At 37.1% G+C, this 19,680-nt stretch overlaps 2 protein-coding genes across 2 annotated transcripts; both read left to right on the forward strand.

Moving 5' to 3' along the window:
* Nucleotides 1-1,303: 1,303 nt before the first annotated feature.
* On the forward strand, nt 1,304-3,882 carry LOC137942910 (uncharacterized). Its single transcript, XM_068788632.1, has 9 exons — nt 1,304-1,351; nt 1,448-1,524; nt 1,612-1,890; nt 2,081-2,210; nt 2,409-2,495; nt 2,693-2,886; nt 2,983-3,154; nt 3,238-3,291; nt 3,448-3,882. Exons 1-9 carry the CDS (start codon nt 1,304-1,306, stop codon nt 3,880-3,882), a joined length of 1,476 nt encoding a protein of 491 aa, XP_068644733.1.
* A 13,809-nt stretch (nt 3,883-17,691) lies between these two features.
* Nucleotides 17,692-19,419, forward strand: LOC137942911 (uncharacterized). The gene is made up of 3 exons (XM_068788633.1): nt 17,692-17,712; nt 17,812-17,844; nt 19,015-19,419. The coding sequence occupies exons 1-3, from the start codon at nt 17,692-17,694 to the stop codon at nt 19,417-19,419; spliced, it is 459 nt and encodes a 152-aa protein (XP_068644734.1).
* Nucleotides 19,420-19,680: the final 261 nt, after the last annotated feature.

A 19,680-nucleotide genomic window follows, 5' to 3' on the forward strand; every position in this document is an offset into this window, starting at 1 on the left:
ATCAGCATGCTAACGGAGTTGAGGGCAAAGAGACATCAGAGTCCAGAGGTGAGAGAGGTTGCTCAACCATATCACAGAAGAGGTGAACAGTGGCCTGGGTGCACTGCTATCCAAGGACCCCATGATGGAGGCACAGTTCCAAGGTACACTAAGTTAGAGTTTCCCTCTTTCAATGGTTCAGTTGATCCCTTAATTTGGTTGCATAGATGTGAAAAAAAAATTTGAACCAAGGGACTACTGAATGGAATAAGGTGCAACTAGCCTCGTTCTATATGATAGATGAAGCAATGTTATGGGTTACTCAAGTAGAGAAAGAGAGACTAGGGATGACTTGGAGAGAATTTAAAAATCTATGCACAGTTAGATTTGGCCCTTCCGCCAACAGCAACCCCCTGGGAGAGTTACTCCAATTGCGACAAATTGGGTTGGTGGAACAATATCAAAAATTGTTCCAAGAAAAGTTGGCTCGTGTTGGTGAGAGGGTATTGGTTGACATGCAGGTCTCCCTATTCACAGCGGCTCTCAATGAGTATTTACGACTAGAAGTAGAACTCCTTATGCCTATGGATTTAGCTTATGCAATGGAACAACGACAACAATTGCAACAACATAAGTCGGGTTGGTCAGGTGAGAGGAAAACTTCCTCCAATTGGCAAGGGAGCCGCTCTAATTCATCTCAGGGAGCATCTCCGGGTAGCCCGATCGAGACACACTCCGACTACGACTCAGGTAGTCGATCCCCGCCCTAGTAATTCCCTACCAAGCTTTATAAAAAAATTAACGAGTGCGGAGATGGCAGAAAGGCGGTCCAAAAATTTATGTTATAACTGCGATGAGCAGTATCGGGTAGGACACCAATGTAAACAATTATTTTGGCTCGAGGTGGAGGATTCAGAGGATCCAGAGGAGCCAGAGGATATTATTGAGGAGGAACCATCGGAGATATCCTTGCATGCTATTACTGGCCAGAAATCGCCTAATACAATGCAAGTTTGACCTCATGTCATCGACCGAGAACTGGTGGGACTAGTCGACTCAGGGAGTACACATAATTTTTTGAGTTTGACAGCCGCATAGCATCTCCAGCTCCAGATACACACTCATCCGATAGCCACCGTCTCAGTGGCCAATGGCGAGAAGGTCCCTAGCTATGAGATTAGTAAGGCGGTAAATTTTTCCATTGGCTCTACTTAGTTTAATGCTGAATTTTTTTTTTATTCCCCTGGCGGGATTTGATATGGTATTAGGTATTAAATAGTTACAAACATTGGGGCCCATTCTGTGGGACTTTTCGGCTTTAACCATGAGCTTTGATTTGGCCAGGAGTTGGGTGCTCTTCCAAGGTTGTCAGGTGGACAGGGCCCACCGCATGCACACGTTGCAGACACATGAACAGCCTGACAGTACTAATGAGGGTCTGGTTGAGGAGTTCTTTGACCTCTTCTAGGAGCCTTGGGGTTTGTCTCCCATGAGGCACTGTGACCACAAGATCTGTCTGAAACCAGGATCTGAGGTAGTGGTCGTGTGACCGTACCATTACCCACACCTTCAGAAGGACGAGATAGAGCGTCAGTGCCAGGATACGTTGAAATAAGGTCTTATTTGTCCCAGTCGCTCCCCGTTCTCTTCACCCGTCTTACTTGTGAAGAAACATGATGGGAGATGGTGGTTCTGCATGGATTACCGGAAGTTGAATGTGCAGACAGTAAAAGACAAGTTTCCGATTCCGGTAGTGGATGAGCTCCTGGATGAGTTACATGGGTCGTGGTTATTCACTAAACTCGACCTCCATTTGGGATACCATCAGGTCCGGATGCACCCCTCTGATATCAAGAAGACGGCATTCCACATGCACCATGGCCACTTTGAGTTCGTCGTCATGTCGTTCGGGTTATCCAATGCACCCTCCAATTTTCAAGCTTTGATGAATGAGGTATTTAGCCTTTATCTTCAAAATTTTGTTCTTGTATTTTTCGATGATATTTTGATATATAGCAAGTCGGTTGAGGAGCACTTGGCACACTTGAGGATTGTTTTCGACTTGTTACGAGCACATCAGCAATATTTGAAACATTCCAAGTGTTCTTTTGCGGCTTCACATGTGGGGTATCTGGGACACATTATCTCACATGAGTGGGTTATGGTGGATCTTGAGAAGATCCGAGCTATTCACGAGTGGCCGCAGCCACAGTCGTGTTCTGCATTACTGGGTTTTTTGGGTCTTGCGGGCTACTACCACAAATTTATTCAGAACTATGGGCCAGTGGCAGCACCATTGACCAGTCTACTCAAGAAAAATTCCATTATTTGGAATGAGGAGGCCACAAAATCGTTTGTGGCACTCAAAACTGCCCTCGCATCTGCGCCAGTATTACAACTACCCAACTTTGACAAATTGTTCATGGTAGAGCGCGACGCTTCGGGCGTGGGCATTGGGGTCGTTTTATAGTAGTTGGGCCCTCCTATTGAGTATTTTAGCAGACAGTTGGCAGTCCGTCATCACAAGCTGGCAGCCTATGAGCACGAATTGATTGGTTTGGCCAAGGCGGTCCAACATTGGAGGCCTTATCTCTGGGGCTAGGCTTTTCTCATACGCACTGATCACTACAGCCTTAAATTTCTACTAGAACAACATTTGACGACATCACCACAACAACACTAGATCAGTAAGTTGTTGGGGTTTGACTTCTAGGTGGAATATCATGTGGAGAGATTAAATAAGGTGGCAGATGCCTTGTCACAGTGTTTTGAGGATCAGCAGTCGGTCTATTCGATCATCCAACCGAGATTTCTTATTGTGGACTTGGTGAGAGACGCACATGCCACTGACCCTGCACTGCAGGGACTGCATCAGAAGATTTCTGAAGGGACAATGAATTTGAAGTGGTCCATCCAGGATTCACTTATTTATTATGAGTAGCGGCTTTGCCTTCAACCTGAGTCTGAGTTGATTCTAGCTATTCTCTCGGCCTACCATGATAGTACACACGAGGGGATACAAACGACCTTGCACAGAATTCGAGATGATTTTTACTGGCAAGCCATGAAACCCTCTATTGTGACTTATGTGGGTGACTGTCAGGTCTACCAGCACAACAAAGCCGAGCACTTGAGTTTAGCAGGTCTTCTCCAGCCTCTGGCCCTTCCTAACCAGGTTTGGGCCGATATTTCGATGGATTTTGTGGAAGGTCTACCCCTGTCCTCCAGCAAATCCGTACTTTTCATGGTGGTTGATAGATTCTTCAAGTATGGACATTTATACCGCTGGCTCATCCTTATACAGCAACACGGGTTGCTCAGACTTTCCTGGATTAGATAGTCTGCTTACATGGCATTCCAGAATCCATTGTGAGTGACAGAGATGCAGTTTTCACGAGCACCTTTTGGCGGGAACTTTTTCGCTTGAGTGGGACTAAATTGAAGTTCTCCTCCGCCTATCATCCACAGACAGACAGACAGACAGAGGTGGTGAACTGTACCATCGAGATGTATCTACGGTGCTTGGTGGGTGATCGTTCGCGGCAATTGGTTCAATGGCTTTTATGGGCCGAAAACTGTTACAACACTTCGTTCCACTCTGCCTTGGAAGCCACTCCTTTCTGGGTTATATATGGCCGGGGTCCACCTCGCCTTCTCTCATACAACCTAGGGTCCACCTGCATGGACGTGATTGATCAGGCGCTCATGGACAGGGATCTACTGCTACAGAATATCACAGAACGGCTTTTACGCGCCCAAGCTCAGATGAAGGATGTCTACGGCAAAGGCCACCGTGAGGTCTCTTTTGAGAATGGGGAGTATGTGTGGCTACGGCTCCAGCCCCACCGTCAGCAGTCTCTTGCGGGACCTCCACGTCATAAGCTCTCTCCCCGATTTTTTTGACCGTTTCTCATTCTTCGACGTGTGGGACCAGTCGCCTATCAACTCAAATTACCGGACATGGCCAAAATTTATGATGTGTTTCATTTCTCTCTTTTGAAGCCACATTCCAAGGCGCAGCCTACATCTGCTTCATTCCTACCACCGGTTGATCATGGCAAGGTTATTCATGACCCAGCCGCGGTGTTACACGCGCGGTTGCCCAATGACCATCGGGAGATTCTCGTTCAGTGGACGGACACTGACCCCAACGCTGCCACATGGGAACATGTCGACATCTTGAAACTGGTCTACCCACCTTTTGAGCTTGAGGACAAGCTCTTTCTCCATGGGGAGACAGATGTTGTGGACTCAATAGCACACCGAGTCCCACAACGAAGGAGGCAACAACAACTCACTCAATAGGATTTATTTCTTATATTACTTTGAGTAGGATTTATTTCTTATATTGTTTTAAGTAGGAGTTATTTCTAATTAGTTTTATATGTAGGGGTATTATGGGGAATTATTGTAACCCTAACCCTAAAACCCCATGATGTGATCTATTTAAGGGAAATGAATGAATGAAATAGGTAAGCTTTGAGATTTTAGAATAACCTAGTGTAAATAGGTTGAGATCACCTCTTGATATCGAGTTTATGGTTTACTCCAAAAATCCAACCTATCCTTCACCCTCCATTGCCATCCATCTTCACCCAACTTCATCCATCATCATCCATACTAAGATGAGGAGCTTCTTGCCCCTTTCCCGAGCCCAAAGAGACGGTCTTCCCTCCTCATCAGCATCAACAACAAGTAGGGTTCAATTCCCTCTTGACGAGCAGCAAAAAGGGAAGAGTTCTGGTTCTTCCACATGAAGGATTAAAGCAACTCCTCTTGTTGGGGAATCATCACGGAAACAAAGCCAGAACATCCATCAATGTGAGCCAAGGCTGCCCCCTATGCTAGGCCTTCAAATCCAAGCATGAGCTGCATCAAATCAGGGTTGAAACCCTGATTTACATGAGGAATAACAGGTATTCTTCCATTATCTCTCCACCTGAATTAATTCCATTCTAGCTATAACTTTAACATTAGAATGAGTTCATAAAAAGGGAGACTGATCACTGGTGGAAAATTAGCCAAAGAAGGGATCTTTAACCCCCCTTACCAAGTCCAACAACTCAGTAACAGTACTGGATTCACAAATCCCACGCCGTGTTACTCGATCCATGACCCGGGACCGTAACATGCTCACTCTATCATGACATGTGGTCGATTCCTTCCATAGTGGTCAACTCTTCTTGCTCCGATTTCACCACATGCTTGACTCCTTAATTTTATCTTTTAATTTTAGGCTTTCATTTTTTTTCACTGATTATGCTTGATTTTTATAGATGGGTTTGACAACTTCGACTATTGGCACTTCAATTTTTATTTCTTCCTATATGGTCATCTCCTTTTGCTCATTTTATTCTTCCTGCCTTTTTTGGACCGGTTGTTTCCAAAAAAAATGATTCTTCCTTTGTCTTTTAAGTCAAATGGTGCTACTAGATGTTGATGGTGCGCTTTCTAGTATGAGCAAATTTCTTCCCTTTTCTATGGATCATTGAAATGGGCCATGGTGGATCGAACGAATATGCTGTTAGAAATTTTTTTAAAGGGTTTTTTTTATGCGCCTCATACTTAACATATATCATTAGTAATATTATCTTAATAGGGATCTTGGGGCCAACACAATATATAAAATCATTTACTCTTTTCTGATTATATACTTTTTACTCCCTAGCTTGAACATGATTGTGTCCCATTCAAGTAAACAAGACTTCATGCAAAGGCTACATGTTTAGACATAATTCAACTTACATTCAAATCATACAACCTAAGTAGAAGTGTGCTTATCGGAAGTAGTTCATAGCCATCTTCAATTGAGTTGCTCTAACTTCTTATGCTATAGGAAAATTAATGTTTCTCAAATTTTTTTCTTCTCCATGATTTTTTTTTGAGATAAGTATATATTTCTCGATAAAATTTGAATGTTGTCGAGAAACAGATTCCCACTAAATGGAGAGAACCAATTATTCTCAATGAAATTAAAAAATCACCAAGATATTCTAGTCAAAACTAAAAAGAAAAATAATTCAGTTACTCTCAAATAAATTCAAAGATTAACAAAAAAATATATTATTTTTGAAAAATTATTTCACCAAGAATAAGAGGGGAAATTTAAAATAAAAATATTCACTTATTCTCAAAGTAATTAAAAAATCACCGAGAAATATATACTATTCACGACAAAAAAAAAACCTCAAAGAATAAGTTTGAGAAAGACAAAACAAAAATATAAACTAATTATTGGAAGTTTTTAAAAATCTCTTAGAAATATATGCTATTCTCGATCAAATAATTTCACCAAAAAAAAGAAGGGAAAATAAAAATAAAAAATCACTTATTGCTAGTGAAATTAAAAATCTTTGTGAAATATATACTATTCTTAGAGAAGTAATTTCTCTAAGAAATAGTTAGGAAAAAATAAAAAATATCCACTATTCTCTATGAAATAAAAAATCATTGAGAAATATATTTTTCCTCAACAAAATAATTTTTCCAAGAATAAGTAGGAAATATTAACAACAAAAATTAATTGAGAAATATCTACTTATTATTGATAAAATTTAAAAATTCTGGTTAATATATGCTATTCTCGAGAAAACAATTTCATTGAAAATAAGTAGAGAAACAAAAACATTACAGATAAATATTCACTTATTCTCAGCGAATTTCAAAAATCATCAAGAAATATATATTATTCTAGATGGAATAATTTTATCGAGAATAAGTAGGAAAAAAATATAATCACAGATAATTAATCACCTATTCTCACATATAGTTATATTTAACATTTCCTCTTACTACCAACATAGTGCTATGTAAGTCATTAATCAAGTATAATAGTGCTTTTATTTGAAATGAGATAAGATTCTTATTAATGGAATAAATAAAACAATTAAAATTAGAATTTAAATTTTCATTAAATATTATTATAATTTATTTGTTGTATTTTAAGAAAATATTTAATTAAAATATTAAAGTTAAATTAAAACAAATTAAATGATCAATCAACTTAATTTGGTTAACATAATATAAAAATTAATTAATATATTTTAATTAAGTAATTTATTTGATATTATTAAATTTTTTAAATTATCCTTATATATATTCATTTTGATAAAAAACTTTTTCTATAGATTTTCTTAAAATAGAAAATAGAAATTAATTAGTGAGATACACATAAATTCTTTGTATATTGATGGAAATACTTTCAAAGTTAGAAAAAGTAAACTATAAACTAAATATAACTATTTGGTTCGCGATTTAAATTATTAATTAGTGAGAGTATAATAATTTGCATGATCATATTGATGCACATTATAAATTGATCAAGTCATGTTAATGTAATATGACTTGTGAAGTGACTAATTGAGTTATTGATCAAGTAATTAGTTAATACCAATTATTAAATATAATTTATTATATAATTACATTATTATCTCATAGATGATTTATTCTTATCCCAATGTTACAGAAAATATTTTTAGGTAATTATTAAAATAAATAAATTAAAGACTTGATTATTATTAATAATCCTTGGGAACCTTTCGTGCGATTTATGGACACTATTTAATAGTGAAAAGTTAAAAAAAGAAGAAGAAGAAATCTTTTGTATAAACATTCGGACTGCGATTGGTCATATTTATTTTTATAGAGAAATAGAAAAAGCCATACAAGGGTTTTGTTAGGCCTAAGCTATGTAATCATGTGATACTAAGAGAGCAGTAAAATTGTGATGTAGTTCTGAGAGGGAAAGAGCCACGAGCGTTACGAGTGTTAGGGTTTACTTTAGCTTTTATATTCCGTTGCAATTTTGTAAAAATATTTCTAATAAGAAACAACCATTGGATGAAGTTAACTGTGATCGAACGGTAATGGGAGATGTAGCGCACTCGATCGTCTCATTAGATATAAGTCAGCAGTTTGATTGACTGCTATAACTGCATTTTTTCACATAACTTTTGTAAGCATTGAATCGGACTTAATCTTACCCAGTTCAATTATGATCGGACTGATGGGCCAAGTTCGGTTCTAACAGCGCTCGTCCATGTGGCTGTTTGCCTAATGGCACTTTTTGCTTCCATCCTGAAACGGTTGCTGACACAGCAACATCTGTCATGCCCCGTCGTCAGGTTTGCATTGTTTGTTACCATCAGAAATGCGTAAACAAGAGTTATATAAAGCAGGAGAGACATAAGAATAATGAGAGTAGAGGGAAAGAGAATCAAGAGTGTTTTATTTTCCTTTTATCTTTTTCTTCTTTTGCGTTTTGTAAAGAAATTGCAGCAAAGAAGAGGAACAACATAGCTATTCAAAGTTGTGATCCTCTTTTTTTCTAGGAGATTGGATTACTGTACTGCAATCGATCCATTTGTAAGCCTTTTTCTCATTCAATCAATCTGTTTAAAATGTGCAATTCTGATGCTCTCACTATCGCTATTTGAATCCTCTTTGCTTTTTTTTTTTTCTTTAAATGTGCTTTCTTAAATCATCTGAACTCTATTTAAGTTCATTTTCTTGCTTATAATAGGTAAACACGACGGGGTCCTGACAAGAATTTTATTGGAGCTCCGCTATTACCTAAGATATTGACAAGTTCAACTATCCAATTTTTCAAATTGAAATGCTCAACCCAACCGGTATAGATGCTGAAGTGGTTGGGTTGAACATTCAATTTGACAAATGTGATGGTTCAAGGTAGTAGCTGCTGGGTTGAGCATTCAATTTGACAAATGTGATGGTTCAAGGTAGCAGCTGGCTGGGTTGAGCATTCAATTTTAAAAACATGAGTTCTAGTGGTTTACATCCATGGATGCCTTTCTGTGCACAGTTTACAGGTGTGCTCCTTAGAAAAAGTCTTCTGGGCCATCTGGCAGAAGCTTTCCTTTGTTGTTTTGCTGAAGGGGATATTTCTTCCGAGGAGTTTCTTCAGCGTAACTTCAAGACTGGTCTGGACGGAGGCCGGAGTCTCTTTATAGCTTTTAGAGATAATCGTCAATGGGACGGAGGTCTTGTAGATGAAGCTTCTCTTTTTTTGAATCAGCTGCTTCATGAGCTGTATCAGGTTTTTGAGCCCGTGGATACGCCTGGTTGGCCAGACTGCTTCTGGGCAAGGCTTGGCTTTTGGAACATGTCTCGGATCATATTCCATGTTGGCGTCACCTTCTTTGATGCCTTCAATAGTCACGACGGAAATGCTTGGTAGATCAAAGAAGAAATCGAGGTCAAGGATGAGCATCTTAGTAATTTCATTCAGGGAGGGGATGTCTTTGAAAATTGGCTTGTCAAAAAATCTACCCTTCTACTCAAGACTCTTCAAGTTTGGCTTACTTATTTTCATCTCTTGGGCCGAAGATGATCAATCTTCACTACTTTCACTTTTTAGAGATTTCACTCCCTTGAAATCGTAATGAGGCTCCTTCATGCATCAGGTAAAGTTGAATGCAGATATTGATGGACAAGAAATAAGAGTTTGTGATGACATCGAAACATGACTCCACTATTAATCTCTTCAGTGACTTCAGGGAGTCGTGGTAACTTAAAGTCAAGTCAAATTATCTCACCTAATTGAACACCATTAAGGGTCATACCATAGAGAACAACACTTCTTAGGGCTTGGAAACCTTTGAAATCATGCGGAGAGGCTCGACTATGCACCAAGTTAAGTCGAGAGATAATATTGATGGAGAAGAGAACAAAGAGTTTGGCATTCCTCATTTATTCATCCCCCACCTGATATCATCATCATATGTCGTGTCGGAGTGCCTTACACTTCCACTCAAATCAAGCACAAGCTCTCCAACTCCTTTGACTTTGAGATTTGAGTCCCTTGAAATCGTAATGAGGCTCCTTTTTTGCATCAGGTTAAGTTGAGTGAAGATATTGATGGACAAGAGAACAAACAGTCTAGTTTTTTGAATTTCTTCATCCTCTGATAATCATCAAGTTCAAACTACTTAACCCCACTCAAATCAAGTTCAAGCTCCTCGAACTCCTATTGTAGACAAATCAATCCACATTGAGAGATTAAATAAGTAGCTCTCATCTGGATCAAAGAACAGATGAATAATATTGTCTCACAGGTTGCTGATCTTGTTGGTGTTGTTTATCATACAAAGTCAATATTTTGTAACTCCCCTAATTCTCAAATAAATTGTAAAGACAAGTTTTCAGTGTATAATAATGAATCTTCTCTGAGGTTAATATTTGTTCCATAACTTCTCCCCTCAATAGGATTGTTTGCTGCATTGAATTTTGTTTGTTTAATTTATTTCCTTTTTAATTTTCTGCTAGTTAATTTACTAATTTTTATCTTGCTAATTAATTTTATCTATCGTCCCTTTGATTGAAGTAATTGTAAGTCTCTTTCATAACCCTCTTTTATTTTTTCTCTCCCCTTCCTCTTTTCCTTGTCATTTTGATCTCTTTTCCTAGAATTATAGTAATCCAAGAGCTTGTAACATAATAGTCATATTTTCTCTTTCTCACTTGAAATGAGGACGAGGTTGAGAGAAAAGGAAATGAAGTGGAGACAAGGTTTAGAGAAAGGGGAATGGTTGGGTTTCAGGGTCAAGCTTTAGTATCGGAATTTAGGTTTTCAAGAACTCTACAAATCCTACTTGTGCCCACCCCTTGGATTCGATATAGCGAGGAGAGGAGTAAACGTGTAAATAGGGACTTCAAATTTGTTAGTGATATTAGTCCCCTCTAATAACATGAAAAGGATAAATGAAATTGGTCTACATGGAAGAATGGTTTGTCCATGGGAAGGGAACCAACCCATTGCTAGTACATATGTACTAACAAATCTCACAAGCTATTAGCAAAAACTCCTAACCATATATATCCAACGTACCCTTACATCAAAATGTAATACCCTAATTAAAATTATAAAATAGTATTTTATACCTAATAAAAAGTAAAACTTCCCAATGGAGCTTCTTTGAAAGACATACAAATGACTCCAAGGCATTAGTGTATACAATGTAATCCTTAATGTTTGTATTATAAGATGAGCAAGGAGATTACTAGGGGTAAGTAAAGTTTAATAGGGTAATTTTTGGAATTTGGACGCCAAGCATGAGAAAGGGAGGGGGGTGCCACCTTCGGGTTAAATGGGAAAAGTTTTGTTAAGAAAAGCCAAAAGGTTGGTTAATGTAGGAGTTTTAGGGGGTCAGTCTTAATTTCTTATTAGGCGTTTCATAATTCTTATTTGATATAATCTCTAGTTTTTGATTTGATGTATTTGAGTCTGAATTGAAGTAGGAATTGCCATATTATTTTTTTCAAGACCCAAGGGTACTAATAAAAAGTCTCAAAAAGATTTCAAACACCCATATAAATAAAAGGACCAACCAATGCAATGCTGAAAGGTTTGGCCAAAAGGGTAAGTGAGAGTCAAATAAATGACGATAGGAGAAAAGAATGTGAAAGGCTAATGGGTAATGAGGAAGATAGGGTGTGGATGTTGGGTTCACTATGTGTTTTATTTTTGTAAGAAATTCAAATCTTCATTAGAATAACCAATGACGACAACAATCAGTAAATAATGAACCCAAGGCAAACAATTGAGGAGTTTTTTTTCAATAAGAATGTCTCAATCAAAGAGACACAATAGTAGCAAGACAAATGGGCCAGTGCCCAAATAACCGGTAAGTAATGGAAGTCCTTAAGAGTAATAAGGACACATGAAATAATTTATAGCGAGTTCATCCTTGAATAAGGAAGATATGAACCTAGACCAGTATAACACAAGAAGAGAGCAAGTAGACCGAGTCAGGTTGGGTCGTGTTCGAGTTAACCCGGTCCAAGTTTGGTGTCATCATTTCCGACAGCAGCAACAAAGCTGGTGCTCAGGAAATAACCCATGAACAGAATCAGTATGCAAACCTGATAGATTAATTGGATTAACTCAGCAGAGTCTGGTGTTGTCGTCTCCTGTAACAGCGACAGAATTGACACTCAAGAAATAACCAACTCGAAATGAGTAAATCACGCATACCACTCGGTAGGCAGCAATAACCAAATAACAATCAGCTGAGTCATATGAAATATTTCCAAACAAAGCAATGCTGTCAGAGAGATCGTAAAGAAAAAATGAGAGAAAACTGACTGTCACATTGTCGTGATCTTTCCGAACAAAGGAACATCAAATATTTTTGGAAACAACTAGATATCTTCCCGAGTAGAGCAAATATATTCTTGGCAATCAGAGTAAAAATGGAATGAATCGGAAGATCAATAACGAAGATCCGAAGATACCAAAAGATCAATTTTGAGCATGAACAACAAAGCCAGGAAGGAATATCATTTTCCATGTGATCTCATAAGAGAAGAAACGATGAATCAAGCAATATTTTTCAGCCAAAAACGGATCCAAAAACATTTCAGCAAGTCTTGTTGAACAAAGATATCTTCCTTTGAAGCAACAACGTTTTTAGAATGACACACCAGTGCCTAACTATCTGGTGAAGCAATTTTTGGAATGGAATATGAAATGCCAGGGCTCGAATAACATTACTAGACAATTGGTCGTTCTCATATGAAGAATAGTAAGTTTCCAGAATTAATATTGAAGATGGCATTGATAAAACCAACCACGCTTTGCCAGCTAATGTCCAACCGAGCAAAGAAGCCAGCCTCCAATGATCAATAGATGTTGACAGAAGATGACAACAACTTTCGTCCAATGAGTTTGGTAGAGATATCAGAAGCCAACAGTCGATTTACCGAGTGATGGAAGATTTGTTGGAAGTGATCAACTGCCGAGCAATGGAGGAGCAGAGACTTCTCTTTAGACACCGATCAAAGGATGAGCAATGGAGGTACGAGATTCAGAGATCAGACACCGATGCTATGACAGATAATGGAAGAGCATCTTCTTCTCCAAAAGATAACGATCAAGAGAAGAAGAAAAACAATGGCCTATGCCACTGAGATAGCAGCTTCTCCAAAAATATTTTCTCCCTTGTTATCAACACCTATGCTTTCTGCATGTCAACGAGTAGTGCAGAAGAAATAGGGTAGTCTCTCCAATGAAAAAAAAAGGCACCATCCAAGCCAAATAGAGAGGATTGGTAATGGCATAGTAATGCTAGGCAGCAGAAGAAAATGAGCGGTGCTGGAAGGAAGACGAGCCAATTAGGAGGAAACCATGGTTCCAACAGTTTGTCCACTAGCATTGGAATGAGTAACATAAGGAAAATGAAGTTTTCAACAACAACAACAACAGAGATGATCAACAATATCAAAACGAAATTCCAGCAACGATGAGAAATGAAGCAGCATTATGAGCAACGAAAAATAATGGGTTTCTAGAATCCTGAAAACCATATCTGTGAGTCTTGAAAATCAATGCATTGATACCATGTTGATTTTCAAGACTCCATGGATTACACTATGGACAAAAGGTGAGAAGGCATGTTGGGGAGAAAACAAGAGGAGAATGAGATTATGGACTTGTGTCCAAACCCTCCCCTTAAAGCACTATTTACAAATGAATAAAAGTATAATAATATAATTATGCCCTTCACCTTAAAAGAGTGAAAAAGAGACAAAAAACATAAACTAATCGAATCAGTGCCACCACAATTATATCATATCTTCCAACATAAATAGATGCTCATTGTACTCAAATTTCAACAAGTTAGTGAACTTTTCTCTTTTCCAGAAATTGAACAATCCCAACCTTATAAAAAAAATGAGGTTAGAAATCTAATCCCACTTTCATCTTCCTTCCATTTCCCTCGACTCCATCTTATTCAAAACAATATTTAGGTTTTCAAAAACCAACTCAAGCTTGCAAAAGTTCCAAAAGTAGAAAATTGACCCTTACCCACATGTGTTTTTATTTCCTTGACCTTGTTCTCAACCAAAATCTAACCCTCACTCCAAACATGACCTCTAAACCCCACCTTGGTCAATTCCAACCCTGCTCATTTCATTTTCCCACAACCATGTTTCTTGCCTTGAGTGGTCAAGGCCATGCTTTCAAAATCCCAATTCTGAGCCACAACCCTAAACCCTAAACCTTAAATAAAAATAATAAATAAAATTAATGCATAAATACAATATGCATCAACTAATACATTATACATATAAAAAATGCATTCATGATATGACAATTTGTATCATGAATACAGCGAAATCCTCTCCTCCTTGCTCATCCATTCCATTCTGAATTAATTTTTCCAAAATTCAAAATCTTAATCCCAACATAATGGTAGAAACAAAAATAGTATTGGGCATTAACAAAGTTCCCATTATGAATAAACAGTGTATAATTTTTAATAAATAGTCAACAATTTGAATTTGAATGTTTTAATGATCTATCGCATGCGTCCCATTAAGAAGGTGCAACAAAAAACAAATGCCAGCATGATCCAATGAAGGCACACTGGTTTATCTTCCTCATTCACAGATGAAAAACTGCCCTGAAGTGGAAAATACGGAAGAGAAGAGAAACACTGCTGAAACGGAAAAGAAAGAAGAAGAACAGGGAAAAAAAGATGAAACGGAAAATAAATAGACGAGAGAAGAGCAAAGAGACTAATGTGTGGGAGTCAGAGCTGTGTGCCGAGACGATGATTAGATGAGCAGCAACTTACAGCAGCAGAAAGACGTTCGCTTGGTACATTTTCGTAAAGAGTCATAGTCAAGATTGAAACTAATTGAGTTTAACCAAAATCGGTTCCAACTTGTCAAACGGAAACCGCAATTGGGTTATGCGATTTTGTCATTATCCCTTTCATTTCTTTGAAGATCCAAAATCAATCTGATTTTCTGTTATCTCTTGGATTTTCACTCAACTCTCGTTTTGCTTAAGAGGTTGAGGGGGTGAGAGGAAGTAGCGAATCATCTCTTCAATGCAGCAAACAATCCTGTTGAGGGAACAAGTTATGGAATAAATGTATAGCCCCGAGAAGATTCATTACTATACACAGAGAACGTATCTTTACAATTTTATTGAGAATTTGGAGAGTTACAGAATATTGATTTCGTATCACAAACAACACCAACAGAATATTCCTTTGTTTTTTGAACCCTGTGAGAGCTACTCATTTGATCTCTCGAGGTGGATTGAATTGTCTGCAATAGGAGTTCAGTAGCTTGACCCTTTACCACAAGCTAGCATCCTTATCACATTAGTTGGAGGATCAATAAGGATTCACAAAGGCATCATTATCTTATGGTCACATCCTAGAAGAGTCTAGTTTGAGTAATGTTTGTCTTTTACCTATATTGAGTTATTTAATTATACTAGGACATATCTTTAAGAGTTAGAGTTTGGGTGTAATTGGGACAAAGGTAATTTTATTGTAATTGGACTCTACTACCTTCCTCTATTATAAATAGAGGTTTATGTACTCTGGTTATAATAAGTCAATGAAGTATTTCTCTTTTCTATAAATTCAACATGATGAAGGTGAGAAAATTTAATCAATCATGGAAGATTTGAGAAGGCACTTCAATGCACAAGAACAAGTCTTCGAACCACCAACAGAGGAACAAAAAGAATTGCTTGAATTGAATCAGTGTGAAGACTCAAGTATACAAGGGTTTACATAGTTTTTCAAAATCCCACAAAAAGGAAATACAAAGGTCTAGAATTCCACACATTGAAGTGTCTTAGTGTCATCTAGGTGTCTTTACAAATTTGGACAAATCAATGGGTTGTTCCTTTCATTCTTCTTCTACGATTATTGGATCTTGATCTTCTTCACTTCAGTTATTCATTTGTCCTTGATTATCTCCCTTTTATTGAGTGATTTGTAGGGATAATTATTCTTGATTGATTTTGATTAATTGAGTATAATTTGTAGGAGAATCTTGAATAGCTAATTTTCCTTGTGGTGGGTCCCTCATGGGGTGATTGCAGGATAACAAATTATAGGAGATCCTTGAGGGGGCTGAGAGTCATCCATGCATGAAGAAATCCCCCTTTGCATGGCTTGCATGACTGAGAATAATGTCTCCTTTGCATAGGTGTGAACCTATCTTCTTGTAGGTTTTCCATGGGCATGATTTCTATGTTCATGATTCATTCCTTGGGCATGTCTTTGATGTTCATATTTCTTCGTGTAACTTTAGGTTTTGCAGCAGAGGAGAAGAGTAAGACTCAGGAGTAGAGATCGCCTTCCCATGCATGTGTTTGCCACACTCACAAGAAAACAAACACAACTAAGAATTAGTTCCTATGGATTTTTCATCACATAGCTATCAACACTTGGCATGAGACTTAAGACAGAGTTTGAAAAGGATTCGTTCAAAGTAAACTTATAGGGGGTGAATAGGTTTACTAAAAAATTATGAACTTTAAAACAATCTAGCATAATCTCATCCACAACACCAATATGTAAAGTGGTTCACAATCACTATTTTAGATTGTGGCTCTACGCCCAGGGATCTCTTACCTTGGAGTTAAAAGATCCACTATGTAAAGCCAAACGATATCTACAAATTAGAACCACATAGGTTCAATTACAACACCTTCCCCTAACGGTTAGGGGCTTATAGTTAACCAACTCTAAATAAAAAACCTATAACAACACTTTTTTCACACAAGGACTTACTAAAACAACAACAACAACAACAACAACAAAACAAATAACAACAACAACAACAACAAAACAAATAACAACAACAACAACAACAATAGGAACATCAACAACAATACTTGCCCACATATGGACTTATGGAAACTACAACACCTTCCCAGACAGGGTCTTATGGCAATAGCAAATACTAGCCCACATAGATCTTATGACAAGAACAACACTTGTCCACATAGGGACTTACGACAACACTAAGTATAGATGCTTAGCAAGTTAAGACTACATAAATCTCTTGCTTTTCAATCAAGCACAATATGCCTCTTGATAGACAGATAGATCAATGGAACAACATAATATAATATAAAAAATACTTAAGTGGTTCTACCAATAAGATTGGCACCACTATGTATAAAAATTAAAAGTTTATGATAATCTCTTCAAAGAGTTTTGATATCAAAATTCAAAACTCAGATAAAGTAATTTATCAAAACTCAAATCAACCAAACAAAGTACTAAAATAACTATGAATGTAAAAGCAAATACTTAGCTTGCTTAAAAAACTCAATTTGAAGACCTCCATTCTTCTAACTTTAGACTATGGGACAAGTGGATCATAGAGTATGAATGTGAGGCACTTCAAATTCATGGCTAAGTGTTGAGCATAGGTTGACTCCTATGTTATTTTTTATGATAAAAAATATAAATTGATCTAACAATTTGAAAAACTAAGTATTCAGATATTTCACCTTCAAGAGTCAATGTATCTCAAGGTTTAAAACTTCACAACGATCAAGCCTACACAAGATCGCAAGCATCATTGAAGTACATCACTAGAAGAAGCACCCACAAGGAAGAAGACAACGAGAAGACTAGAGTTCAAATGTAAAAGTTAAATGTCCATACTCAGTCGCAATGTAAGAGAGTATTCCTAAACTCCCTTCGTTAAGTACTATTGTGAAATTGGAGCTTTAAGTCACAAAATGCATATAGCTATGTTTAAGAACATCACTTAGAACTTGTTAGAAAACTTAGAGAAAAAAACATTCTCGTATTTTAAATGTCAACATAGTTGAACTGACACTGGAGTGATCGATCATCTAGAACTGTAGGGGCCAAAAATATAAAGCATGATTGAGAAACCGAAGTCGATTGATCCATCATCTAGAACATGACTATTTCATGCTATAGAGTCTGATCAATCATCCCATTTGGATTGATTGATCAATTCCACCTAGGCAAACAAATTTTACATTGTATGATTGATTACCCCACCTGATTGATTGATCAGATAGAATCTTGCCGATCAAACAGAATCTTGCAAGTCAGGGGCATAAAGCATGATTGATAATAGGAAATGCACTAATCGATCATATTTGTATTGCACAGTCAAAGGGAATTCTGATTGATCAATCATCCCCTAGTCAATGAATGAGTAACTTAACTTTTCTAGACCAACTATAACATATTGATCAATCAGTCCATCAATCAATATGTCATTGTCTAACAGAAAAGTAGTTTTTATGATCAATTGATCGATTAGTCACATAACAATTATTGACCAATCAAAGTACTGATTTTTTCTAACGGGCAAAAAATGACTAGTTCGAGTTGGGGAAGTTTTTTATACCCCACCAAACATTGTATTGAAAATTTTAATGAGAATTTATTTGAAAATATCCTAAGCATTTACTCCCAATCTTCCAAAATCTCTTAAAAATGCTTTAGAGTGAAGGAAGGAGTCATATTCTTTGAAATTTCACGTCTCTTTCTATCCCATCCTTGCTTTCATATAGTCAAGCTCCTTCAATCACTTCACATTGTGTTGCCAAGGAAGAGGAAGCTTGGATCTCTCAAGGAGAATGATCTCTCCAAGTAAGGGTGTACATTTTTCCTTTATATTTACTTAAATTTATGAAAGGTACATCTAGAACCCATAGAATCAAGATACAAATGGCCAGCTAGAGCTAGAATCTAGTAGCAATCTCTTGGGAAGATTGGTGTTGTAAAATACATGTATTGAGCTACACATGGTTTAAAGAAAACTGATATCTCTTTATGTAATTTCGGCTATTTGAGCTTTTGAATAGTGGAATTTCCCAAGCAATGGTTCTCTCGCAGTGAATACCAATAGGGGAACTTCAATAACAAATTTTTTTTGTCTCCTATGGTGTGTACATGTTTTGTTTTACATCGAATTACTTTTATGCATGATTTTTATTACATGTACAACTTAATTTTAATTCAATATTCTCAATTCATCCTCCCCTTGAGAAGCCATTGGGGTAACAATTGGTATCATAGTGGGCCAAACACTTAATTGAAATCAAAATCCTCGTGATTTTGAAAAAAGAATAAATGGCATCTCAAGACAAATTGCTCCTTCCCGAAGAACAATATGCCAACTATCCACCTTTGTTCAATGGAAAAAAAATATGGATATTAGAAGGTAAGAATGGAATTCTTCCTTCAATCTATGAATTTGGACATATAGCATGTAACCAAGAATGGTCCTTTTGAGCCTCAAAAACTTGAATATGGCCTTCCGATTGAAAATGAATTCAATGAGCTAACTAGAAAAGAGAAAGAGCAGCTCAAGACAAACTTTAAGGCCTTAAACCTAGAACCAAATGAGTTCAATAGGGTCCCCACATGTAAAATTGTCAAGAAAATTTGGGAAAAACTAAAGGTCACACATGAAGGAATCACTAGAGTAAAAGACTCTAGAATTAGCTTATTGCTAGCCCAAGAAGATGAATTCAAAATGAAACTAGGTGAGTCAATAGCTGAGATGAACTCTAGGTTCACTCATATAATTTATGAGTTGAACATTCTAGGAGAAGAGATTTCCTTGTATAGACAAAATGACAAGCTACTCAAGGCACTTCCAAAGTTATAGGAGGGAAGGAAGATAACCGTGCATGAGAATGATAACTTTAGAACTATAAGCTTAGAGTAACTATTTTGAATCCTTCTCACTTATGAGATGGAACCTCAAGATTTTGAGGAATAGCAAGCTAAGAAAATTGCTCTTAAGCCAAAGACGAGTGTTGAAAGTAACTCTAGTGAAGAGAGCTCTGATGAAGTAAGTTTCATCACTAGACATCTTCAAAGAATCTATAGGAAAAATAAGAATTTCATAAAAGGCCAATATAGAACT

Source organism: Aristolochia californica, unplaced genomic scaffold (genome assembly GCF_029961685.1).
Source record: "Aristolochia californica isolate CCGP_79_NKW_82.1479 unplaced genomic scaffold, dmAriCali1.0.hap1 SCAF_10, whole genome shotgun sequence".
Taxonomy (NCBI): Eukaryota; Viridiplantae; Streptophyta; class Magnoliopsida; order Piperales; family Aristolochiaceae; genus Aristolochia; species Aristolochia californica.